The sequence below is a fragment of the Nannospalax galili genome, unplaced genomic scaffold, assembly GCF_000622305.1.
Source record: "Nannospalax galili isolate Female #2095 unplaced genomic scaffold, S.galili_v1.0 scaffold205, whole genome shotgun sequence".
Taxonomy (NCBI): domain Eukaryota; kingdom Metazoa; phylum Chordata; class Mammalia; order Rodentia; family Spalacidae; genus Nannospalax; species Nannospalax galili.
The window spans coordinates 1,676,026-1,703,933 of record NW_008353921.1 but is presented as its reverse complement, the minus strand read 5'-3'; the positions used below and the strand labels follow the sequence as shown (position 1 = coordinate 1,703,933).

The 27,908-nt window shown below is 42.6% G+C and overlaps 1 protein-coding gene across 6 annotated transcripts in view; it reads left to right on the top strand.

Moving 5' to 3' along the window:
- Nucleotides 1–27,908, top strand: part of Ptprt (protein tyrosine phosphatase receptor type T) — a 1,217,152-nt gene that overhangs the window by 325,274 nt on the left and 863,970 nt on the right. For 5 of the 6 annotated variants that reach the window (XM_029554985.1, XM_029554983.1, XM_029554981.1 and 2 more), the window contains exon 2: nt 1,787–1,912. In XM_029554985.1, the coding sequence (XP_029410845.1) occupies nt 1,787–1,912 (126 nt within the window). Of the gene's footprint in view, nt 1–1,786; nt 1,913–27,908 lie in introns of those variants that run through there. The other variant, XM_029554986.1, reaches the window with a different exon arrangement.

Here is a 27,908-nt window from a genome sequence, read left to right as displayed (position 1 = left end):
AGATAAAGCTTCCAGATCAGTATCAGCGTGATTTTTCTGTGGCCTATGACTTAGATATGTGGTGTCTTCACCAATAGGGTTTTACCCATCAAGTTGTGGAGGGTAATCAAGAGCAATGGCAATAGCCAGTAATTTTTGGTGGTGGTCTATGGAACCCCACTGACCAACAACTGGAAAAGAGGTAACTCATTCCTGACACTGGGCTTTTTACTTGATAGTTTATGGTTTGTTCTCTAGGGTAACTGCATTTAAACTTCCTGTAAACTTTGTAAGTATTTATTTAGTTTTAAATAAATGATATAAAATAGTAGGTTTGATTATGGCCCTTTCCTACACACGTTGTTTCTTGCTGGTCCTCTCGTCCTCCTTTCGTCTGACTCTCCTTTCTCCCCTTTTGGTCTCCGCCATCCTCCTCATAGCCCCTCTTTGGTTTTCATGTCACATGTATTCTCTTTTTCTCCTTTTGGCTTTCCTAGCCACTTCTGTGTGTGCCATGGCAGAAGGGATGAGCATGCTCCCTAGGGCCTCTTTTTTCAGCACATTAACCCCATACAGAAGAGCTGAACCCTCATAACCTAATCATCTTCCTATGTCCCTCTTAATACCACTTCATTGAGGATTAGGTTCCAACATGTGAGCTTGAAGGGGACATGGACATGCAGTCTACAGTAGATGTGGCTGTTCTTATAATGGGGACTGCATGGGTGCTTAAAAGAGGGTAGAGAGCTGTGATGAGATACTTGAGCACTCAAGGGACAAGACATACAAGGAAGAGATGGGCTAGGATGTCAGTCAGGTGCAGAGCACCACCAAAGAGGCTGCTGTAGGACGCAGTCCCACAGGTGCTAGCTCCTTTTATGTATCAGGCAGGACTCCCTTTGGAATACCCTTCTTTCTCCTCTGTACCTGGGAAGATCCATCCCCGCTTTGGAGAACTGTTAGTCATCTCCTTTTTCCTCTCTTTCAGAACATAGCAGGCTTCTGTTTCTCTGACATCTCCTAGCTGGAGCTGCCATTTTGACCCTATATCTCTTTCAGTGTCATCTCGAGGGAACTTACAGCCCAAGTATATACTCTGCTTATCCTTGTTAAATCAAATAGACACAACCTATTGTCAAGTGATGAATGGCTTGAACTTTAAGGCGGAGTCTAGAAACACAGCCATGCTGACTTTCCTATCTTCCGAGAGTGTGGTTGTCCAATTTATCATCAGTGTTTCTTCCAAGTCTCTGAATCATGAATTTTCGGTTTGCTTTTACAGAGAAGGCTGTGTTTACTTTTCATAGTGATTCCACTTAATGACTCTTCTGGAAAGTGGATATTCCCTACACATTACAGGTGGGAAAACAGACTTCCAGGGATGAAGCATGTGGCCAGAGCTCACACAGCTTTGCAGAACTGAGACGTGGATGCAGGTCCGCTGGACTTTGAAGCTAGTTCTGTTTCTGTTTTGTCCCAGCATCCCTGCCTGTTGCAGGAAGCAATTATAGAGGCATGCCCTAGCATTCATTTTTCCTACTTAGAATGAGACGTTGCTGTTTACTTTCTCAGGAAGGAAGATTGAAATCAATGTAACTAGCCTTATTAACTTCCTTAAATAAGGGGGCTTGTGGATGCCAGAGCCTTTCCTGAGAAACCAAAGCAAATATAAAAATCCAATTTGCCTATTTTTTTCAAGTCTTCTCCAGAGTTTAAAATTCAAAAGCTGTAAATGAAAAGGGGTGGGACAGGGGTGACAAACCAAGCTTCACACGCAGGAATGTACTTACTTGTCTTTTGTCTACAGGTGGCTGTTCCTTTGATGAGCACTACAGCAATTGTGGATATAGCGTGGCTCTTGGGACCAATGGGTTCACCTGGGAGCAGATTAACACATGGGAGAAGCCGATGCTGGACCCAGCTGTGCCCACAGGTATGTGACCCACCATGTCTGGGCTGAGATGGAGATGGCTGGATGTTGCAATGACTTTTGGGGGAGGGTCTTCTTATGAACTGTCTGAGAGAGCAATAGGCAACTCTGTAAGGATTGAGTTGCCCATCTTTAGAATTGTTAAGACAAGACTAAGTGAATTCCATAGAATGGCATGGGAGTCACAGGTTATTAGGATCCACAGACCTTTAGAAATCCTTTTCACTCTCAGATTTTAAGCTTTATTTCTATATAGGATATCACTGAGTTTTGCTTAGGAGTCTGACGGTAGTAAAATTTCAGAAGGATTTGAGGTCACCCTATCCTGTAGGCCACATAAACACAGGTTGTATGCATACATCGGGGGATTTCCATTATCAGATTGTTAATAGTATGGTAAGTGTCCTGACATCCTGATTACCAAGTTTATTTAACCCCAAGGTTCAGGGATTGAATCAGAAGAGGGGGCAGAAAGATTGTAAAAGAGGCTGTGGGAGGAGGGAGGACATTCTCTGTGGAGCTTCCCTGACCAAGGGCAGCCTGTAGCACGCACTGTCTTGGTTTTCCAGCTAAGACTCCCTTTGTTCTTCTTAGCCATCTCTCTGGTCCTATATACTGGAGATCATCAAACGTACCCTGTGGACTCCTTGTGGATGGCCTCACCATCTCCATTGCTTTAGAAACTATCTGAACACTGTTAACTCCAGCATCTGTGACTTCCAGTGCCCCCTTGGCCTATTCTGGGGAAGGAGTTTTCTGGATATCAGGCTGAGAAGATGGTCAGAAGCGTCCAGTGGGGAAGTGTCCTCACTGACTTGGAGCTTTGCTCCAAAGGAGGCGGCCCCTGGTGGATGTCTATGGTCCTAGTAAGGCCATGCAGTGTATCTATTTCTCCTGAGAGGAGATAATCTGAGGCAGCTTGTTATGCTAATCATACTGAGTCACTACACTGGACATTTCAGATCAGGTAGGATCTTACTTTGCCTGAACAAAGGCATCAACTGCCACATATTGCACTTATTAAGGCAGCATGGGAAAATCTCTCTACCTGTTGCTTCATTGTCATTTTTAATAGTTCTGACTTTATTCCCATAGTGTCCTCATCATTTATCCCTTTGGGAACCCATTAACCCAAAACACCTGTGCTTTAAGCATTTCATGAACTCTGTTCTGTTGGCCATCTTTGAGATTGTCCAGATCTGGATCTTATAGTGTGTGTGTGTGTGTGTGTGTGTGTGTGTGTATGCATGCATGCCTGTGTGTATACATGCTTATATGGATGGACATGTGCCCCTGTGTGTATGCATCTGTGTATGAATGTGTGTATAGATGTATATATGCATATGCATGCACTCGTGGGCATACTTATATGTAGGAATATGTGTGCATCCATGTGTATCTGCATGTTTGTGTTATGGATGTGTATCTATCCACATGTGTATGTGTGTACATACATGCTCTTTCTGCTCATCGTTAGCCCACCCAAAGTCCTATAGTATCTGTTGGCTCTCTACATCTAACATCGCCAAAATTGAGCTTATGTTTTGTTTTGTTTTGATTTTGAGACAAGGTCTCACTGTGTAATCCAGCCTGGCCTTGAACTCAAGATCTTCCTGACTTTTCCTCCAAAGTACTTGGGATTACAGGCACACTCGGCTAAAATTGAGCAAATGACTCACCTGTTCCCCTTTCTCTGTCTACCTACCCTCTAGAATGATTCAGAAGTCAACTGGCCACACTTCTCCTTTCCTACATACCAGTTTTTCCTGCTGCTTCCCTTCCTGACTGGGTCTTAGGTTTACCCAGTTTGTCTGCTTAGACCCTCACTGCCTGGTGCACACCACCTTTGCTTCTCTCCTGGGTACCTGTGGTACTTTCTTACTGGTTTCTTGAGACATCTTTTGAATTTAATCCACACAGAATCCAGAGAGTCAACTAGAATATAGGCATGCCCATTTCTCTCTTGCCCTCCCCTCGTCCCTCCCTATCTTTTGCTTTGAAGCCCCTGAGATCGACCATTACTCCGAGGAGACCAAGAGCCCTGCTGTTCCCCCAAGGCCCTGACAGCTGACCTAGCTCAGCTTCCACCCTCTCCTGGCTGCACATCCCCTAGGCTTGCTTCCCACCGGTTCCTACCAATTGCCAGAAAATTCTGACTGCCCTATGCCAAGAACTCATATACTATGTTCCTCTCTGTGGAACCCTTCCCTCCACTCTGCCATTCAGCCTGGGACAACTCTTTGTAAAGATCCCCCCCCCGACATGCGGCACATTCCGTCCCCAACATGTCTTGACTGGTGTCACTTTTCCCCAGATTAGAAGTTCCACATATCTAGGGATCACAGTAGTTTCATTTGCAGCTTCATCCTTAGTGCCTGATGGGATGCAGTATGCCACACAGAGCATCTATAGTATGTCGTGTTCGATCGATGCATAGATGGGTCCCTTTAACCAACTGGTTCTTAGTGATGGATGAATGACACATTATTAAAGACCTTTGAACCTTCTGATGACGTATTTTAATCCTTTTCCGATACTCTTCCCATTTTACAGATGAGAAAACTAAGATTCAATGAATCTGAGGAAGATTTCCATTTCCCTCCTCCCACATACCACTTCCTCTCCCAAAGACATGATGCTTGCTTATAATCTTAATTTTCTCAGTCCTTCATTATGGCAGAGTGTCATTCCATAAATATTGGATCGTGCTAATACAGTCTTCTGAGATTTTCTAAATAGAGGCATTTGATAACAATCGCTGAAATGAGTCTGTCAGGAGGTGCCTGTGAATCTCACAGCTCTGCATGCTGCTTAGGCAGAGAAGCATGAAAACAAACTTGGATTAGGTGAAACTGTTTGTTCTTCTCTTGGGCAGTGACTGAAATCTTACTCTCTTTGTGTAGATCCAGTAAATTCCTTCTTTTCTGAAATCTAGCTTGAATCTATTTATTCAGATGGCTCATCACCTGTTATCGACCCCCAGATCCCTTCTGTGTGACAAACTTGTATTTGGTCTCAGTCAGTCAGATCATGCCATTCTGGTACTTAATGTCTTTAGTGGCTTGGTGCCTAGGAAAATTGTTTGTACTGCAAGGCCTGTCAGGTCCTGTGCAATCTGTCTTCTGTGTCTCTTCCTTTTCTTTTTAAAATTTAATGTCTATGAGTATATTTTGCTTGAATATATGTAGGTACACCATGTGCATGCAGTTCCCATGGAGACCAGAAGAGAACGTCAGATCCTGAAACTGGAGTTACAGATGGTGATTAGCTGTCATGTGAGTGCTGGGAACCAAACTGAGGTCCTCTCGAAGAGTAGCCAGTGCTCTTAACTGCAGTGCCATCTCTCCAGCCCTGATCTGTCTTTTTCAAACTGCTTTTCTTTTCTCTTAAAGTGCTTCCCACACCTTCCTCTGACACTCATATTGTAACAGTGCTCTCTGGGTCTGCCTGCTCTGGGTGTGGCTCAAGCTCCATGACACCCAATGTTACTTCGCAAAGGGGAACCTCCTAGCTCGTGATCAGGCACGGGGCAGACAGACCAGAGAAACCTCTTAATTCCCAGGATGCACTGTTACCTAGAAAGCTGGCATCTCCTGTAGCTTAGCTCCCAGAATCCAATGCTGCCCACCTCTGTCATAGTTCCTTATCCCTCTGCATGGAGAAGCCCTCAGGCTAGCATCCAGGCTTGAGACCTGGTTTCCCTGCCCCATGTCTATGGGCCTGCCACAGAGGAAGAGGTAAGAGGTATTATATCCATAAATCCTTGCTCTGGGGCTCTCTCTGTCCTATCCAAAGAACTAACCGCAGCTGATGCAGGTCCCCGGCTCAGACCTCCCCATCTGTGGCATAGCTTTCCACGCAGCAATCCCGAGGTTTGGCAGAGCACAACCTCCTGAGGTTCGTGGGTGTAAAAATACAAATTCCACATGCAAATATGTGTGTACTCATGTACATGTGTGTATGTGTGTGTGTAGGCACATGATTAGATGTATATATAGGTATATGTGTGTGTGTGTACAGGCACACTATTGTGTGTATATATAGCTACGTGTGTGTGTGTGTGTGTGTGTGTGTGTGTGTGTGTGTGTGTGTGTGTGCGCTTCGAACAGTGTCTCTACTTTGATTTGATTTGGAGCTCCCAGATTCAGTTAGGCTGGCCAGCTGGGGAACTCCAGGATCTACCTGTCTCTAGCTCTGGGATTACAGCTGCACACCAACTTGCTGAATTTTCTTTACATGGGTTATAACGATCAGATTTGGGCATGACAGATACTTTATTGATTGAGTGATCTCCCCAGCCCCACAGGAATCCTTTAACAGCCTAGATCCTCTAGGTGGTAAGGCCTGGGAGGTTCCTTGTCATGTCTCTAGGACAGTCCATTAGTGTCAGGAGTGAAGTAGGGCTGACCCTTAGGCAACTCAGGCCACAACTCAGGGTATACAAGAAATGCTCAGTCTGTTTTTCATCTACACCTGAATCTGACTCTGATCCTGCCCCATGGGGAGCTGAGATCTTCAGTTTTAGTCACTGCGGGGACGCGCTCTTGTCTAGGGTTCTGGCAGTGCCCTGAGACTTCAGCAGATTATTTTGATTTCCTGGAGAAGCCTGCTGCTGTGTGCTCTCGATCACCTTATGATCTTGCTGCCTCTTTCTGGGCACCTTTGTTCATATCTAGGCAGCCCTGGAGCCTGCTCAACATTCCTGGTGGGGCGTTTCCCTCCATGGGTGCTTCTGAAAAGCAAGGTGGCTCAGTAAACCCTTCCTTGTGCCCGCCTAGGATGCGGAACTTCCCTCTCCTTTTTAGCTCTCAAAAACTCAGCCTTGTTGACCCAGCCCTTCTATAGCCCAAGAGATACTCTCTCAAGGAAGGAATAAGCCTTGGCTTTAAGCAGTTTCTCTCAGTCCCGTACACATTCAGAGAGCAGAGAAAAAAGCTTGGTAGCTGCCTGATTGGAATGAATGGAAGGGAATGGGAGCTGGGGGACCTTCCTAGAAGAACAAAGGCATAGGGACACTTGGCCACAAGACCACTCCCACCCATCAGCCTCCCATCAGTAGGTTACAGCCTCCATGTTTCTGGGCCCTCAGGCCTCAGGTCTCCATTTTTCTATATTTGTTTATACAGGACTGGCTTCTACAGTGGATTGAATTCTCCTTTTGAAGGCATTTTGAAGTCCTAACGCCTGGAACTTATGAATGCAACCTTATTTGGAAATGGAGTCCTTATTTGCCTAATCTAATTAAGATGAGGTCATATTGATTATATTGTGTCCTAATCTAATATGACTGGTAGGGGCAAGGACTCATAGAGACTCAGGAGACAAGTAGACATGAAGAAAAAAAACAGAGGTTGGGGGCTGGAGAGATGGCTCAGCAGTTGGGAGCACTGACTGCTCTTGCAGAGGACCCGGGTTGATCCTCAGCACCCACATAGTGGCTAAGAGCCATCCATAACTCCAGTTCCAGGGGAATCCTACACCCTCTTCTTACCTCCATGGGCATTGCATGACATGAGTGTACTTACATACGTGCAGGCAGTATACTCATACACAAAATGTAAAAGTAAATAAACTATAAAAAAGCCCAGAGATTGGAGTGATGCATGTACAAACCAAAAAAAAGGCCAAGGACGATCTGGAGGCAGCAGAGAATAGACCGGGCAGGGAGAGTTTCTTCCTTGGAGCCTTTGGTAGGAGCATGGCTCAGCCAGCACCTTGCTTTTATGGCCTCTGGACCTGGGACAGAATATGTTTCTGTTGCTTTATTTTTATTTCTTAAAAATACTTTTATTGCCGGGTGTGGTGGCACATGCCTGTAGTCCCAGGACTTGGGAGGCAGAGGCAGGTGGATCTCTGTGAGTTCAAGGCCAGCCTGGTCTACATAGTGAGTTCCAGGACAGCAGGGAGACCCTGCTTCAAAAAGACAAAAAATATATCTTTGTTATTGACTTTTTGTGCATGTCATATAATAAATTTTAATCAAATTTAGACCCCCTCCCCATCCACAGGACCCACAGCTACCACACTGGACTTCATGCATTCTGTCATATACTTTAAGTCCTATCCAGGCAAGCATTTGTACCCAGATGTCCCTTGGTGCAAGTTCATTCACTGGAGTCTAATCAGCCTATTTAGAGTCACTCTCTTAAAGACTATCTTCTCTCCTGCGCCCAGCAGTAATCAGTTGCCTATAGTTCTTAGGCTAGGATTGGGGCCTGTTGCCCATTTTCCTCGTTCTGTGCTGGGATTTTGTCCGATTGAATCAACATGGGTCTTGTGGGTGCTGTCACCATTGTTGCAAGTTCATATGAGCAAGTTCCAAGTGGCCTGGAAGCCTCTGTTACCTTATGTTCATGCACCAACCCTGGCTCTTACAATCTTTCTGCAATGGTCCCTGAGCCATGAGTGGGTGAGATTTAACATAGGAGTCCTATCCAGGGACACACATTCTGAAGTCTCTTGTTCTCTAAAACTTTGTCAGTTGTGACCTTCTGTGTGCATTGTCCTTTGATGTATGAGGAAGTTTTGCGGGTGAAAGTTGAGAGCTGTATTAGTACTCTGTCTTCCCCCAATTCTGCTATGTTCCATGAGCCTTAGGTATAGAAGTTCCACTGTAGATGTGTCACTTAGAGCTGAGCATCTCTCAGACATATATTCTTTGTGTGTGACCAATTGTGGAACTCTGTAATAGCCTCCATCTGTTGCAAAAAGAAGCTTCTTTGATGAGTGGTGTATGGTATACTTGTCTGTAAATGTTTTAAATGACCAGATTGTGGTAATTTATTACAGTAGCCTAAGAAAACTAAAACCCCTGCACCTGCCACCTTCCCAGAGTACTTTTCCATACAAGAACTTACACAGGGGTATTGGAAGGACTAGGAACTGGCATTTTCTGTGTGTCCACTCCATCCAAGAATTCAATTAGGTGTTTCCTCATACAATATTTAGTCTGATATGTCACTATCCCATGAATTCAGAAGTATCATCATCTTTTTTTCCTAAATTTTAGAGCATACTAGGTTCCAGAGAATTAAGTGACCAGTCCAAGATCACATGAGTTTCCCGCAGCAGAGGAGGCAGGCTTGATGTCTTAGCTTATGAAATATAGATTGTGTATATGTTTTTGTCATCAACTAAGTATCTTTTAAAATGATTCCATTTGCAGTGTGATTTATGGTGGCAAAACCAATGCATATTCATGCAGAGAATATCACAATAGATGTAGCTACAGAGAACAGAGTGGAAGCCATGCGTGCATACAAACTCACATAAATACGAGTTTCTTTTAAGGCTTTTTTTAAAAAAAGCATTTCCCCTTGTCATTAAATATTCCTCAAATCGTGTTTTCTAAAAGCTTCAGGGTTTTCCATTCCAATGACTATTTTATGATATATTTAACCACCCTGTCTATTGCATACTTAAGTTCCTTGTAGTTACTCCTAAATCACTTTGTAGGGAGTGTTTTTGTACATACACCTGTGTGTTCACTCTCAGTAGGAATTATCAGACTTGCTTTCAGAGGTATGTATTTTTGTATTCTTTTATGTACTCCCAAACCAGAATGGTTGCACAATATTTTTGAGGTCTAGAGGAAGAATACTATCTACATGTCAACATTGTAGGGAAAAATGCTTGGTGAATTCTGAAGCAGAAAACGACTCAGGAACTGATAGTGGTCCCCTGAGTGTTACCTAATAGCTCTTGACTTAAATGTTGGTGGAGACTTTACAATGTGCTTTGGAAATAATTATATTTGAAACTGAAATATAATATATTGTCTTCAAGATGGACATCAGCTACACAGAGCATCATGGGATTGGAAGTGCTGATTGAATGAATGGCAAGTTTGTTCAAATTCTGTGTACTAAGCTAGCTTTTGTTATTGTGTGCATAAAGTCAACGTTTTACTTATATTTGTGAGAGCGCCAAATCCTAACCACTAGATGACCAGGGGAGGTTTGATTTACTTACATTTGTAACCACAGTGCTGGGACTTAATCCTTGTCTGTCAATGTTTGTCAAATGAATTAATTTAATTAATAATTCAGTTTTTCTTTTTGTGTGTGTATGTGGTATGTGCATGTGTGTAGACACATGTGTGCAAATGTGCATTCATATGTAAACACATGCATGTGGAGGCCAGAGGTTGATAACTTTTTTGATCAGTCTCTTTCCACTTTGTTTATTGAGGCAGGAGTCTCTCACCGAACCCAGAGCTCTTCAGTTGGGCTAATCTAGCTGACCAGCCTGCCCTAGGAACTCTGCCTTCTCCATCCTGAAAGTGTGAACTCTGGGTTTAGAGAGGCTGCCAGACCTGTTTGACTTTTTATGTGATGGTTGAGGATCTAAACTGCATTCCTCATACCTGCATGGCAAGTACTTTATCCACTGAGCCATCTCTCTAGTCCCTGGTAATCGAGTTTCCTTTCTTTCTAAAAAAAAAAAAAAAAATGTCATGTACTGGGGGCTGGAGAGAGGGCTCAGAGGCTAAGAGCACTGACTGCTCTTAGAGAGGACCTCAGTTAGATTCCCAGCACTGACTGGCAGCTAACAACCATCCGTAACTTCAGTTCAGGGGAGTCCTACATTTTCTTCTGACCTCCTTGGGCATTGCACGACACAGGTGCACATACACATATGCAGGCAATACATTCATGCACATAAAAAAATAAAAATAAATAAAATATTTAATTTTTTTTAATTTGTACATAAACAAAACAAACACACAACATACACACACACACACACACACACACACACACAGACATATACACACTGAGTGAAGTTTATGTATTGGTAGTTGGTATGTGTGTGTGTATATGTGTATGTGTGTGTGTGTGTGTGTGTGTGTGTGTGTGTGTGTGTGTGTACACGCTAGGAGATATATGTGGAGGTCAGAGCAACGTTTTCTGGAGTTGGCTCTCTTCTTCCACTATGAGTTCTGGAACTGGACTCAGGTCATCAGACTTACGTGGGAAGGTCTTTTACCCACAAAGTCATCCCACTTGGCTAAGTTTTTCATGATATAACACCAGCAGGCATCTTCAGGCCCAGCTGCCTTTTCTACTCCTTCCTCCTCCCCTTCTTCTCTGTGATTTGTTTTGGGAGTTCTGTCAACAGTCCTACTGGTTGATTTTGTGACTTTGTAATGAACTTGGTGGAATCTAGAGTTCTCTGGAATGTGAAGATCCCAGATGTTACTGCCTCCTGGTAGTCTGTGGATGACTCATCATATAACCTCCACACAACCAGCTGGACTCCCTTGTTCAGGACTTTTCATATAAGAATGCTGGGTCAGCATCCAGGACTTGTGGGTTGGAATGTCATGGGACGGTGGTGGGTGGTGTCTGATAGTGTTTCAACCAAAAGACAGTAGTGAACTTCTGCTTCCTGGTCACCCACAACTGTTTTACTTTCTATTTTTTTTTTTTAAAGCCTGGTCCCTTAGCTTTCTCTTCATGGTGAGTTTCTCAAAATTCTTCCAGAACATTCCTAGCTTTGAGAAAGATAGTTGATTTTTCTTGTTAGCCACAAACCCTGCAGGTCTACCATCACTCCTGTGTTGTGTGTACTGAGCCCTTTGGCTAGATCATAGCTTGTAACCCTCTTCTCCTCTTTGTCCCTTGCATGGAGCCTACCTCTTCCAGGAGGCCTGCCTGGATTCTCCACAGCACTCATCTCTCCTTTGTGCTTCTGTTGCTGAGTTTATCCTGCTGCCTGTTGCCTCTGATTCCCCACCAGGCCTGAGAGTCCCTCCAAGATCTGGGCTGTATTCCTTGGTGCCCTGAATGGGGCACATATAGTCCAGTTGTGGAGTCCATTGATGGTGGGTTATTAGTGTCGGGAGTCTAAGGGAAGTGATTTCAGGAGCCGTTGCTGTGCTGGTGTTTTCATTGGCTCTGGGGTCCCTATAGCATTCACAGTTTGAATGTCTTCTCTTCTTGATGAAGCTGTGCTCAGCAGGGTTCACTTGACCCAGGGCCAGGTCATTTGGGGCTTGTTTGCTTTAAAATGAATCCTAGAATCCTTGGGACAACTAAAGGAACTCTGGGGATTTCTACTTCCTTCAAGGTAGCCAGGCACACACAAGTTTGAGGAGTAGAATATGGGAGAGGCTCTCTTGGAAAAGCATGGTGCATCCCAGACAGACTCACTGTTCTTTTCAAAGTGTTAATGTTAAAGTGACCCGAATATATGGACTTTAGGTGTCCTGAATTGCTCCTGGTATAATTATTGATTGGTTCAAAACTATGTATTCTTAGATTCTATTTTCCTTCCCTCCTTCCCTCCCTCCCTCCCTCCCCCCTCGCCCCTCATGTTCACCTGGGTCTCCTTATAGCCCTGGCTGGCCTTGACCTCACTATGTAGACCAGGCTGGCCTCAATCTCACAGAGACCCTCCCTTTCCTTCTCTTTTTAATGTTAACATATTATGTATTCATTCTTAAAAGTGCTCAGTTTGTACATGTTTATTTTTTCTACTTTCCATGTTTGTGCACTCAAGTATCACTATTAGCAGTTTGGCATGAGTGACAAGGAGAGGGAGGAAGAAGGAGGAGGAGAAAAGAGGACGGGAAGATGAATGGGCAGAAGAAGGGGGGAGGCAGAGAGAGGATGTGTTTATGGTAGCAGTCTTACTCATAGAGAATTGATATTTAGTGCTTATTTTGTGGCATGTACTATCCTAAGCATATTAAATAAATTAACCTATTCAATCTTTTACAACAGTGCTCTGGTGTAGCTATTATATGTGTCTTAAAAATGAGGAGAATCATGAACAGGGCTGGGCATCCTTAACTAGCCTGCCATCCATCTCTTTTCCCACCTCCATATTCAGATCTAGGTTTTCAACTTCCAAGATGGCCAGGAGTTCTACTGGGTTTATTTACTCGACTATGCGTACTTTATTTAACCCATACCCAAGTAATGACAGCAGAGAAAGAAGAGATAAAAGCCGTTTTCAACTTCCAAGATGGCCAGGAGTTCTACTGGGTTTATTTACTCGACTCTGCGTTCTTTATTTAACCCATACCCAAGTAATGGCAGCAGAGAAAGAAGAGATAAAAGCTAAGCATTTCCAACATGGCCAAAGACAAGGCAAAGCCTTTGTCTTCAGATGGCTCTTGGGAGAATGCTTACAAAGCATCTCATAATATGAGATGGTCTCTTGTGTACCTACGATTACAGAATTAATTGGGAAAACTGCATTAGCCTGTGATGACCCCAATCAATGCTAGTTTGGGATATTTATAGGGATCATAAAATTGGTAGAAAAAATGGCCAGGAAATTGAATGCAGGTTTAGTAATTGTTCCAGTGGATGTGACTGAGTGATAACGAGTGCTGGATGTGGTTATAAACAAGTGTGCTACAGAATGCTTTGAACAGCAAGAAAGGATCTTGTGCTGATCAGAATATCCACCTGCTAGGTAATAGGAAAATGTATCTGTTCTAACAACATGCAAGGTTGCTTTTTGTCTCAACATTTGGGATTCTGTGACATTATACCTGGTTTACAAATGTATCATATGCTCAGAGGTTATATGGTATAATGCTGATCTTAAGCTTTCCCAAGAAACATGTGTGCAAGTCCTGGTCCCTGGCATGGTGCTATTGGGACCTGATGGATGCTTTAAAAGGTAAGTCCAAGGAGTCAGTCCTAGGACATTGGAGGCATGCCCATGAAGGGGATGGTGGGATCCCAATCACCATCTGTCTCTGCTGCTCTTCCTCCTCCTCATCTTCCTCCTTGTCCTCCTCCCCACTCTTCTATATTTTTTTCTACTTGGATCAGATTTGCCCCTCCATATGCTCCCTGCCCAATGTGCTGACTCATCACAGGCCCAGAAGTAATGGGAGCAATTGATCATAGGTTGAAACCTCCAAAACAGTGAGTGAAAATAAACCCCCCCCATGAGTTGCTTTATGTCTGATATTTGTCAACAGCAGCAGAAAGCTTACTGAAACAGTATGATTGGAATTAAAAGTGATGTAGACATATCTTTCAAATAGTCCAGTGACTAGTGCTTATGTACATATAAAGAGAATGAATAAATACTATTATAATCTTTCTGAGCGGTCAGTAAACTTTCAATTCTTCCCCCAAATACCTGTAACATTTATTGAACAATATTCAAAGGCTTTTACATACATTTAACTTATTTAATATCTCAGCAGCACTATGAGCTTCATGTTATTACTACTCCAGTCTTACAAATGAGAGGACTAAGGCCCATATTATGAACTAATTCATAGAAATATATGAAGCACACAGAAGAGCTGAGATTCGAATTTATGCATTCTGGTTCCATATATCTTGGACCACTATTTTTAGTGACTATGTAACTTTATGAAACATATTTTTGCTGTGGTTGTTGTTTTGAGATGGATTCTTCGTATGTAGCTCAGGCTGGCCTTGAGCTCAGGGTCGTGCCTCTGCCTTCTTCTGAATGCTGGGATTACAGATGTGCACCATTATGCTTAATCTAAAGTGTGATTTTTGATATTTATTAATTATTAGATATATAAATGGAGATGTGAGCAAATCATTTATTCACCTTAAAGTTTTTGGAGGGGTCTTTTGGAGACAGGATCACCCTGTAGCCCCAACTGACCTGGAACTCACTATGTAGACCATGCTGGCCTCGAACTCATGGAGATCCACTTTCCTCTGCTCCCAAGTGCTGGGATTAAAGGTGTGTACCGCCATGCCCAGCCTGAAAATGGGAAGAATTTTAGAATTTCTTTTTACATTAAAAAATTTGCATATGTGTGGTATGTGTATGTATATGTACTTATTAGTGTGGGAGCGTTCATGTGGAGGCCAAACGTGTAATTGGTATCTTTCCTCAATCGATTGCTCTCCACTTTTATTTTTTGAGCCTGAACCTGAAGCTCATCATTTTAGCTAGGCTGGCTGGCTAGTGAACCCCAGGGATCTTCCTGTCCCTAGGTCCCCCAGTACTGTTGTCATGTCTGGATTTTTATTGGGGTTCTGGGTATCTGAACTCTGGTCCTTTCACTTGCACAGCAAGCATTTTACCAACTGAACCATCCTTCCATCCCTAAGAATGATCAGTCTACTTTAATGATGGAGATTTGATCCTGTCAGTATGTGCAGGTGACTAAGTCTGTCAGGGTGGAAATGTATACATGAGGAACCTAATTTCTGCTCAATGTCAGCATCGTGGTAGCAGTCAAACACCAGAAGCTCTCTTAATAAGACAAGAGAGATGAGTTCCCGCTAGGGTCCTCAGTCTCCACCTGCTTTGATCTGGGTGCTCCCAGGACAACGGCAGCCGTTGCTGAGCATCCCCATCATCCTGGTGACTTCTGCCTGTGCCGGGGGGATGTTCTCACAGACTGTTCATTTGATGGGGCTGCACCCTCAGGGGCCAGGGATCCTTTCAATGAACACTTCTTTCATGAATACATGCATTGTCTTTTCTAATGAGGAGACAGGTTTCCTTAAGCTTTTGAATGCTATAGTAATTTGAATTATAATTGTACATTTTGAGAGACTTGGTAAGAAAAGAAAATTGTTTAGTACAAATAGAGTAGCTTTTTTGAATTTAGTTAAGGTGGATGAGGCATTTCCATAAAATAGAGTCCAACAACCTGGAAAAGCCAGTAATCCATTGCCATCTCATTTGGGCCTATCCTAGATCTGTGGTATGCAAGGTGGGGGCCACAGCCACATGGACTGTGGAGTCCTTGAAATATGGTTAGCCCTCATGCATCTAAGGTTCATAGCAGTTTCAAAGGCATCATAATAAAAAAGGACATAAAACATCTTATTAATGGCTTTTATGTTCATTATACATCAAAGTGGCTTTGGATATGTAGGGTTTTGTAAAATTAATTTTTAAAATTGATTATGCTCATTTTTTTGTCTTTTTGATATGACTACTAGAATAGTTAAAATTCCATGCTTGGTTCCTATTGAATTTCTATAGACCTGTATTGTCCTGAATTGTGTGTGAAGGAAAAATGCCTGGACTTAAAAGGGCCCTGAGCTAACTTCCAAAGGGCCCCATACTGGGTTGAGTAAACCCTGGATAAACTTCAGATCTGAGCTAATTTCCCACCCAGAAACTGTGTAAAAGCCCCAATCCAGAGACTGTGTTACCTGGGAAAAGAAATAAGAGCCTCCATTGACTCTAAACCTCCAAACTGTGTCATTGGCACTAGCCCTTCCCACCTCTCCTGTTCCCAATCCCCCAGCCCTTATAAGCAACCCACCAGCTGTGCCTGAGGGTGCAGTTTCAAATCCCAATCGAGAAACTGTCACCACTTCACTTTTCTTCATAAAGAGCAACCTGTTCCTGAGATCAGTCTCCATCTTCCATCTTCATGTCACCTGGTCTATCCCAATCTAACATTTTCTCACAGTGTGAATAAAAGTTCCTGGAAAAAACCTGCATCCTCAACTAAACCTTCTGCAAGGCTAATCAACTGATGAACATTTCAATGACTATGGAAGATTTGGGATGTCACAGGTCCGGAGTGTAATTACAATTTGTCTTGGGCTATCTTCAGCCCCTTAAATAGCCATTCCTTGCTCACCTTTATGTCTGACTTAACATCCTGTGACTAACAGATAAAATTTTTAGAATATGTTATCTTAGCAGACCACCAGCTTTCACCAACCCAAGGGCTAAGAAGCCTGTCAGAGAGCATCTAAGGCCTAGAGCAGAATTCTCCCCACTTTGCTATAACCTGCCTCTCTTATGTCTCCACTATTGTATTTGAAAAGTATCTTGATTTGTGGCTTTCTTTGTTCTGCTATAGAAACTTCATGAAACTGTTATTACCTTGAAACATGGAATTTGGGGCAACCAGGCCATAGTTACTCATAGTTGGTTCCAGAATAAACTATCTCTTATCCCCTTCATGGTGAGAGTTGTCCTTTTGTGACAGTTGTCCAAATTCATTGATACTGCCCTCCCACCCAAGGGATGTTTCTCTTTGATGATAGTAACAGCTGGTGTGTGTTGAGCACTTACTATATGCCAGGCTTTTTAAATAATGCCATGTCCTCTGCATGATTTATAGTACCCCTTGTAATTAGTTACTCTTGTGATCCTCAGTTCAGAGATGGAGAAATTGAGATCCAGAGAGATTAAACAGCTTGCCCTTAGTCACAGAAGGGAGCAAGGGGTAGATAGGTTTTGAACCAAAGCCCTGGGTCAGTGGCTCCTATTGATGCCTTCCAAGGCTCTAGCTTTCTGCACATTGCCCTAAGAGTTTATTCCTGTTCCGTTATGTGGACTCATCATCTGGTTTGCAGGTTCCTTACCAAGAAATGTGTTGGACCACCCCTCAGGATCTGTTAGCTGTTTTTGCTAGAATGTGTGTCAAAGCTTTGACAAGCATTCTTTGATTTGGAATTGATGCATGAAGAAGGAAAGGAAGAATTTTGAATGCAAGGATTAAGTAATTCGTGTGTAAAATAAAGCGCTGTGAGAAATTCCATGGCCTTAGTCTGTCCATCCATCTGTAGTCTATCCATCCATCATCTGTTGCCTTTGGTCAAGCCTGGAAGTCCTGCTGATTCTTCGACAGGAGGATTTGTCTTCATGAGTGTGTGGAGACAGGGTACCTGAGTGACAGTCTGTCCCTGAGAACTGAGGCTTGCACGTTAAGATAAATCTCCCAGGTAAGCTTAAAGGGACTTTGTTTCCAGGTACCCATAGAGCTGCAGGTCCCTACTGTGTGCCCCAGGAAGGACGGGGACATCTTCAGAATTTATTTTTGTAGCACTTCTAATTACTGAGAAGTTTAATCTCATTGATAGAAATTATCCTATTTTTTTTTTCTGGTCATGGTGAAGTACTTATAATTCTAGTACTTGGGAGGTAGAGGTTAAAGGATCAAGAGTTTGAAGTCGACTTGGCCTATGTAGTGACTCCAAGACCAGCCTGGGCTACATAAAAGAGCCTGCTTCAAAAACAGTGACCCCATTTTCTAAAATAACTTTCTATTTCTTCCCTTTTATCATGCAATTTTGACATTGTTCAGTGCTAGCACAAGCACACTTTCTGCGTGGGAAACAACTGTAGTTTAAACTTCCTCAAATCTGCCAGTATCTTTTAAAAATTACTTCCTTTCTTAAATGCTGTGTTCCTCATTAAGAAATTCAAGTTGCACTTTCTCAGAATTCAAAGCATTATTTGTCACCAGTAAAGCAACTTGTAAAAGCTTGGGACAAGCAAGAATATGCTTCACCTTTTAATAATATTGAGAGTTTCTGAGGTTAACATAAGACTTCTAACAACTAAGTGCCTTCTAAAACCAGAGCCAATAAAACACTTAAGCATATTGGACCTATCAGTTTGGAATTAGTGGATAAACAGAAGCTGCCATAGGTATTTTTATCAGCAATGGGTTCTGTAGATGGTTTTAAATGGCTAAAACATAGCCGGGCGTGGTGGCACACGCCTTTAATCCCAGCACTCGGGAGGTAGAGGCAGGTGAATCTCTCTGAGTTCAAGGCCAGCCTGCTCTACATAGTGAGTTCTAGGACAGCCGGAGCTACAGGGAGACCTTGTCTCAAAAAGACCAAAAAAAAAAAAAAAAAAAAAAAAAAAAAAAAAAAAAGGCTAAACTACCTTTGAAGCCATCACTTGTGGTCAAGTGATCTTCCACAAGAGAGCCAAGGCTACAGAACAGGGAAGGACAGTTTCTTCAATAAATAGTATTGAATCCTTACATCATACATTTGAGCCCTTACCTCATAAAATATACAAAATTAAAAATTACCAAAAAATGCCTTAGAGACCTAAACATATGATAACAAACTAGGAGATTTCAAGGAGAAAATATAGGAGAAAGCTTCATGACATTGGCCAGTGGCTTTTCTGATAAGAGATCAAAGCATACTAAACAAAGGCAGAAGTAGGCATGTGGGATTTCATCAAATTTGAAAATGTGTGTGCTTTAAAGGAAACAACAGGGGCTGGAGAGATGGCTCAGAGGTTAAGAGCACTGACTGCTCTTGTAGAGAACCCAGGTTCAGTTTCCAGCACCCACATGGCAGTTTAACAACCGTTTAACTCCAGTTTCAGGGGATCCGACGCCCTCTCCTGACCTCCGTGAGCATTGCATGACACAGGAGCACTTACATGCATGCAGACAATACATTCACACACAGAAAATATAAATAATAAAAAAATATTTTAAAGCTAACCACAGGATGAAAAAGAGACACATGGAATGGGAGAAAATAATCACAAAAGTATCTGATAAGGGATTAATATCTGGGATATGAGTACTCTTTGCAACTCAGTGACAGCACCCAAAAAATTTATTTAAAAAGTGGCAAAGGCCTTGAATAGACAGTTCTTGAAGGAAGACATACAATTAGGAACAAATATATGAAACGATTTTCAATATTACTAGTAATTAGAGAAATTTGAACTACGATGACAGTAAGACATCATCTTAGATTCATTTGGATGCCTTTATAAAATGAAAAAAATCAAAAGTAAAAAATGTAAATAGCAAGGATTTGGAGAAATTAGAATTTTTGTGTACTGTAGATGGGAATGTAAAATGGTACAGCCTTTATGCAAGACAAAAAAATTAAAACAACTACAGCATGATCCAGCAAACCCAATTCTGGATATGTGAAAAGAATTGAAGCATTGAAAGAAGGATCTGGAAGAGGGAGTTGCATGCTAGTGATCATTGCAGTATCACTCACAGCAGGCAGGAAAGAATGGACACCAACCAGTGAACAGATAATGATGGTTTCTTTTCTATTTCCTCTACTCAATGAGAGAATTGTTATTTATTAAATTTGTTCTTTTTCAGTTCAACATGTATATAGTGCAGTGTGGTTATTCTCACCATCCCCCTCCATTATTCCCCACTCTTCCATGTATGATTCTTTCCCACATTCATGTCTTTTTGTTTTGTATCCCTTTGATTTTTTTTGTCCTTTTGAAGCAGGGTCTCCCTGTAGCCACAGCTGTCCTGGAACTCACTATGTAGACCAGGCTGGCCTTGAACTCACAGAGCTCCACTTGCCTCTGCCTCCCAAGTGCTGGGACTACAGGCATGCACCACCATGCCCGGCTCCCTTTGATTTTTAGCCAGACAATTTTTGAAAAGATGTTGTATACATGTAAGAAAATACTGCCCAGGCTTTCAAACATCTCAAAATAATGCCAACATCTTGGGAACAAATGTTCAAATCATGAAAAATGTGGGGGATAATTCAGATTCAAACTATAACATTCCGACCCTGGTTCCCAAAGACTCATGGTCATCTCAATGCAAAATCCGTTCAGTATGCCATCAAGAATCCCCGAAGTTTAAGAGTTGCAACACCATTCAGAGAAGTCCCTATCCAAAATTTCTTCTAAGACACAGGGCTAGCCTCTTAAATGTTAACCTCTGTAAAATAAAAAGAAATGTTACATACTTCCAATAAACAATGACACAAAGTAAAATTTCCTATCTCAAAAGGGAGGGATGGGGACATAAAAAGGAATAGTGCGACAAGACAAGCCTGAAACTTACCAGGGAGCATATTAGGTCCCTTAGGTCCGTGTTCGACATCCAAGGCACATAGTACCATGTTGTAAGTTCCACTGACTTTGGTAGTCTTGACCCTATGGCCTTAGGATTTACAGCTCACATGGCATCTCTCTTGGGTTTGGTGCCACTTGGTACCTATAACTTCTTGGAAGACATCCCACATTCCTGGCATTTCCAACATCTTGGCAATTTCCAAAACCTTATTTAACACTTTGCTATCACAGAATCATATAAAGCCACCTCAGGGGCTCCATGAATGGACTCAGACATGGCTACATTTGGACTGACCTCATATGCTTTCCTCAGAAATCTTGATGGAAACCTTTATGACCCTGAAACTCTTGCATTCTGCATGACCTCAAAACCAGCATCACATGAGCAACACCAAGTTCTACTGTCAACTCAAGAAGCAGCCCAGATCCCCTTTGACTATGACTGCAGTGCCTTCTAAATGCCTGGTTGACAGAACCTTGAAAAACTTCCCTGGGAAGCCTTGCTAGTAGAGTATACCAGGAGCACTTTCATTTTTCAAGGAGAAATTTTCCAATGAGTTTGCAATTTTCCACTCTGGAATCTGTGATGAGTGGGGTCTTGCTAATTCCTAAAATGCTCTCAAGGCATTTTTTTCTATTATCCCAGTGTGACTTGCTTGGTTCTTTTTAATGACACTAGTTTCTTTCACACTCTGGTCTCTGCCCACAGCTTTGGATTAAAAAAAATCACTCATTTTCTGATGAAACAGCATGGTTTTCACATCTTTTTCCTCCACTTTTTAATCTCATTTCTCTCTGAAAACCTGGCTTTAAGCATCCAGTGCTAACTATGTCACAGCCTGAATGCAATGCTGCATTGAAAGTTTCTCCATCAAATAAATTGGTCATTAGTTTTGAATTCAGTCTTTCTCAAATTTTCAGAACATGGGCAAAATGTAGACTTTTTTGCCAGAGTTTTACAGGAATGAACTTTAGTGCAATTTCCAATAGAATTCTTTTTCCCTTCTGAAACCTCATGAGCAATTTCTTATCTGCAATTCTGCTGGTATTCTGACCTTATGAACTGCCACTGGAAACTCCCATTAAGCCCCAGTTACAGTACTCTAGGGCTTTTGGTAGTCTTTGTCTCTAAACTTTCCTAAATCCCTCCCCACATCAGTTCTAAAGACCTAAAAACCACATAATTATGTTTAGTTGCATCAACCTCCCCGGTTCTCTGGACCAGTTTCCTGTTACTAGTTAATTTTGTGTGACTGTGATAAAACCTAACCGAAACAATTGAAGGGAGGCAAGATTTATTTTGACTCACAGTTTCAGAGGGTCCAATTCATCATGACAGAGAAGGCATAATAGATAGTAGTACAATTTATAGTGTGAGAGCAAGTGAATAAAGCCTATTCACATCCTGGTGGGCCAGGAAGCAGATAGCAAGACAGAAATTGGAACTTCAAGACAGGACGTGGAAATGCATGTAACTTTCAAAGGCCCTCCTCTAGTAACCTACCTCTGCTGGCTAAGCATTATGTTCTAAGGTTCCACAGACTCCCCAAGTGACAACACTTGCTGGGGAACAATCATTTCAGGCATGTGCCTATGGGGGAGATGTTAATCATAACAATGAGCTTTCTATAATCAAACTTATGAAAAACAGAAAAAAGTTTTGTGATTGTCAGGAACTGGGAGGAGGCAGTATGGGGGCTTGTTAGTCACTGGTCTGTTCATGCTGGAGAAGCACAATTCTGTGAGGTAAGTAGTTTGTAAATAAAAGAAGTTTATTTTTCATAATTCTGGAGCCTGAGAAGTGCAAAGCTGAGGTCCGAGCAGGAGAGTCACTGCATCTAAGATGGTGCCTTGAAGGCTGTATTCTCATATGGCGAATGGAAAAACGGGCCTGCTTCGTTCCCTGCCACCCTGTTAAGATCACTAATCCCGTGAGTGAGGACTGAGTCATAGTGACTTATTCACCTCATAAAGGCCTCACCTCTTGATGTTCACAGTTTAATATTTAAGTTCCAGTATATCAGTTTTGAGGAAAACATGCCTTCAAAACACAGCAAATGTGTACAGAGTTTTAGTTTTGCAAAATGAAAAATTCTATAGACTTGTTGTATAACAGCTGAGTATAGTTAATTGTGTAGAACTGTTTATTCAGAGATGGACTGGGTCCTGGCCCTGCTGTGTTGCTGACCTGCTGAATGAACCAGAGCCAGTTCCTAAGTCTATCTGGTATCTTCACTAAATCGGAACAAGGAGGTTGTCATGGGTACATGGAGGGGGATGTGCCCTGGAATAGGTGAGGCTGGGGAGTCACCCTGAGCGTAGTCCTAGCCTTTAGAAAATAAATCCCAGTTCCTTTTTGGGGAATGGTAGTGATAATTAAAAGGAAAACTACATTTAGTACGAGTGCTGAATAAAGTGCTTGAATTTAACTATTTCTAACAAAATGTCAGTTTTACAAGCCCAATTTTTAAACTTTATGTGAAGTTCTTAGACTTTGCAATACCGGAAATAGTAGCGGAAGCTTCTGGGAGACAGAAACTTCCAACTGGTCAGAACATAAGTGTCAGTGGAATGCTCAGCTACAAATGGGATGTCTCTATCACACCACCCCCCAAGGCTCAGGGACCACTGAGGAAGAGGAGGCAGAAAGAGTGTAAGAGCCAGAGGCCGAGAAGGACTGGAGCAAAGCAGTGCCTTCTGGGTACAACAGGACTACTATACTCATGAACTTACAACAGCTGTGGTTACATGCACAAAACCTGGACGAGATCACACCAGTCAACATTCTAGCATAGAAGGGGAAAATGTTCATGGGTCCCAACCCCTAACTGAGGAGCTATGGAAAGTTGATGGCTTCTGGGAGCAGGGGAGTCAGTTTTCTTTGGGGGTGTAGCTCCCGGTAGATTGACCACACTCCAATGGATGGCCCCACACCAAGAAGAATATGGGCAGCATGAATTGGAGGTGATGGATTATTAAAGAACATGAAGTTAGGGGCTAGGGGAGTGGAGAAGGACTGGGAGGACTTAGGGGAGGAGTTAGAGGTGAATAGGACCAAAATACATTATATGAAATTCTCAAAGAATTAAAACCTTTATTAAAAAAGAAAACAGTAACAGAAAGATTATTTGCCTGCATTGAAAATGTCCTTCCCTCTGATTAAAATAAAAACTCACGAATGTTTGACCTGAATTCTTTGTATAGTTGACCTTCAGGAGATTATCAGAAGTGTCTTCCCATATAAGGTTCAAGTGTACTATAGCCAGACCTGCCTAGAGGACGTTGGGTAAGGCTTGGCAGCTTTGTTGCCTTAGAGTTTTCTCTACCTTGTAAGAGGAAAATTATATAATCAGGAGCAGTGGGATTCACCTATGTAAGGGACAACTCAGAGAAAAATACTGGATGCATGGGCCCATGGTAGATTTCTCAGTTCCGAGTGCTAGCATGTCTCAGAGCTGGTCTTTTCCTTGGTCTTCTTTGCCCACTTGTGCTCTAAAGTAAGTCTGTGGGTCTGTGCATACTCATATTCATATTTATTCCATCTCCGTCTCTTGTCTCTCTGTCTCTGTCTCTGTCTCTCCTGAAAATGTGCTGGATGGTGACTGTGGGATGTCACACACTTTGAAGTTCATAGGTTCCTTATACTAAAAGGCTATAGGAAATCCTTTATCCCCTTCTTTACTGACATTCAGTGGTAGACTTCAGGATGGCTAGACATGGCCATAAACCCACATGGTCTTCCTTGCCAATGTCATGTTGAGGACTTGATTGAGGATTACTTGTTCTGTAGAGAGGGAATAGAAATAGGGGGAAGGGTTCCTTGTAACTGGAGTGCCTGGCCAGGTGGCTGAATGGATTTCCTGAACACAGATCACCACCTGCTTCTTGACTCTATGATTCCCTAGCTCCTCTTGCCAGCCCCAGAAAAAGCTGAGGGTGGTATGGCTTGACTTCCTGGTATCATGGGAAAGTGTTGAGTTATATGTTGACAATTATCTGTGCCTGTGATCATAGGCATCAATGACCTGTTCCGTTTACTGAGACCCATCAGGGCACCAGCTGTACCCAAACCCTGTGGGTTATAATTGGAGTTAGGGAATTAGAAAAAGATGTGGAATATACTTTCTTTTAAAGACGCTGGAAAACAGATGAGGGTCTTCCTACCGTTGAACCCCTGATAAACCTACTACTATATTCTTACCAAGGAAATGAATTTAAAAGACCAGTAAGCTTACCCAGGCGTGGTAGCTCATGCCATCAAATTTCTAACGTTCCAGAAGCTGAAGCAGGAAGATCACAAGTTCAAGGCCAGCTTGAGCTACAGAGTCAGACCTTGTCGCAACATACAAGCAACAAACTGAAAAGGTCGGTCATCTTTTAGAGCTGAATTTTGCTGAGCATTGCAAAACTACTCATGAATTCATGAGCAGTTGCGACCTGGTGTCTGGATAGCACCAGGGACTTGGCTTCTATTTTTAAGAGGAAGAAAATATCTCTAGAGAGTAATTTTCAAACACCAGGCTTTCCATCCTCATTTCTAAATTCTTAAACACAGCTGGAGCTATAAAGCCCCCAAAGGGGAGTGCACACCTGCCCTAGGTTTCGTTAGAAAGCTAGAATTCTGCAGCAAAGATTATAGGAAATAGGTTTCCTGAATGGTCCCAGATGGCGTGGGCACAGGGATTTGCTGGATAAGTTTGGATCATGGCAACTTCTGCAGCAATAAGCCTCTAAGACCTCATGCTTTGTCAGAGGCCAAGTCCTGCCATGCAGCATCATGGGCAAAGCTCTGGATTTCCTGTCACATGCATTTGGGTTTGAACTCCAGTTATGGGTTCATGAACTTGTTATGTATAACCTCGGTGCACCTCAGTCTCTTCTATGGCATTACAATGGGAGTACCTGCCTGCCTCACTCTGCTACTATAGGAAGCAGTCAAGATGTCGATGGTGAGCAGCTTGGAGGATTCAGTGTCTCTCGATGTTTCTTGTTGCCACTGCTGCCTCTACCTAGAAGAGCAGCTGGTCCCAAACTTCCTGTGTCAAAGAATTATAGTGTTCTCAGCTGAAAAGACCACCCCCTGCTTACCCACCCAGCCCCCAGGAGGGCAGATTAGAGCTGTTGTGGCTGCAAACCCAGTCGATATGGGCTGTAATATAGTAAATTATCATTTGTTTTGCAGTCTTGACGAGAAAAATAAATGCAATTACACCCATGAATGTTGAAAAATGAAGCAAAGCGATGTGGATCGGCACATTCGAGGTGCTTTTCCAAATGAAAAGCTGTGCACAATGAATGCTAATGGGCTCCCTCCCTCCCAATCCCTGGCATATGGTGTGATGTAATCTTTCTGAATCAAGGGAGCAGCTGTGCCAAACACCCAGCCATGGGAGCGATGGCCCAGAACAATCCCCATGGTATGAGGTGAACCTTGACTTCCTATCTTGGTCAAGGATCCAGAATTGACTTAGTTTCTTAAAGCAGGTATACTGGGGTGATTTTGGTACTGTCTCTGCTGCAGGACTCTGGCATCGATTCTGTAGTTTATTCTGCGTGGTATGCATACATTGAGTACCTACTGTATGCCAGACATAGTGCTGGAATCTAAAAATGGATCTCATGCACCCTTCCCTTCCAGTCATGTGAGGCCTTGCCACTGAAGTCTGAGGGACAACATTTAGCCTTGGTTATCACAACAGTGGATTACCAGCTGTTGAGAACTCAAAATGTACCCAGTTCAAATGAGATGGGCTTGAAGTGTAAAGTACGCATCAGATGTCAAAGACAGTACAAAAATAGAGTTAAATACGTAAGAAGGTTTATCGGTTACATGCCAACAGCATGTTATGTTCTCTAAGGGACTGGAGCACTAGAGGATTTTCTCTCTTTATGGGGGCCCAGATACCGATGGGTATATAGTAAAATGGAGTAAACTTATTTTTACTCACTACTTTTTACCTTCTTTAATACGGCTGATAAGCCATGCTTTCCCTTTAAAATTTTTATCAGGGAAAGCATGGCTTACACTGGTTTCTATTGAGAAGTATTGATCTAACCCCTGCCTTCTACTTACCCTCCACCACACCCCCTTTCAGTGGCCCTTGCCTGACCTTCAGCCACATCACACCAACTATTTCCTGCCTCAGGGCCTTGGCACTTGCGAAAGGCTCTTCCACAGCTGTCTCTCAACTTAAACCTCACCTTCTGTGAGAAGTGTTCTCTGCCATCCTTTTAGTGCATGTTTGCTTTGATTTTCTCTTTCAAAACACTCCTATTCCCTATTATAATATCATGTTTTTTCTATCATCTGTCTGTCTGTCTATGTATCTACCTACCTACCTACCTGTCTGTCTGTCCATCCATCCATCCATCCATCCATCCATCCATCCATCCATCCATCTCCTTTGTGTTGTTTTCAGTTGCACATATTTTTTTTTTGCTTTTGTTTTTGGTTTGGTGTGTGTGTGTGTGTGTGTGTGTGTGTGTGTGTGTGCATGTTCATGTGTGTGTGCCATGTGTGTAAAGACCAGAGGCCAACTTTGGGTGTCATTCCTCAGTTGCTGTCCATCTTGATATTTTTGAGACTGAGCTACTGGGACCGGGGCTCATGGGTTTGGCAAGACTGACTGGCCAGTGAACCCCCAGAGATCCACTTGCTTTCACCTTTCTGGCACTGGGTTTACAAGTATATGCTCAGCTTTTCTACCGGGGTCCTGAGGATCGAATTGAGATCCTTAGGTTTTTACCATAAGCCCTTTGCCAACTGAGCAATCTCCCACGTTATTGCTTGCAATGTAATCTCTGTGTTTACTGTACCAGTTGACACATAGTGGGTACTCAAGTCGTTTTCTTAAATGAAAGCATAAATAATTAAATGTTACATTCATATTCAAAGAAGAAAATATGTTGGTTATTTTTAGATTATTGATATTTGAAAAGATTCAACAGCAGTTTCTAATCTATCAATCAATTAAGGAAAGTCTGAACGAGAAGCTTGTGATTGATGAATGATGTAAATGAAGTAGTGTAGAATCAGGACTGTGAGAATTAACAAGGAGCTCCTGAGGCTGAGTAAGTGCAGAGCCATTACTGTACTGAGGTCTGAGGGAAAAGAGCCTGGAATAAGGCCTTCCTGACACAGGTACACTGGCATCTTCTGCCAATGCTGCCATTGGCCATACTTAGTCAGGGCAGTAATGCAAGATGCCTGAAGAGGAAGGCCAAATAGGTGGTCCTCTCAAATTACAGAGCAGGGCAGAGACTGCCTCTGGATTGTTGAGGGAGCATGCTGGTGTACTGGTAGGGAACAGAGGATAATTAGCATCCTGAAAAGACCCAGAAAACAGTTTCCTTAATGTGGTAGAATGTGTCTATTCAAAACCAACAACCCATATCGTAAAAAAATAAAGATGCTTATGATCATGGAAATCATTCGACCTTCAGCCAGGGATTTCTAGTCATTGAA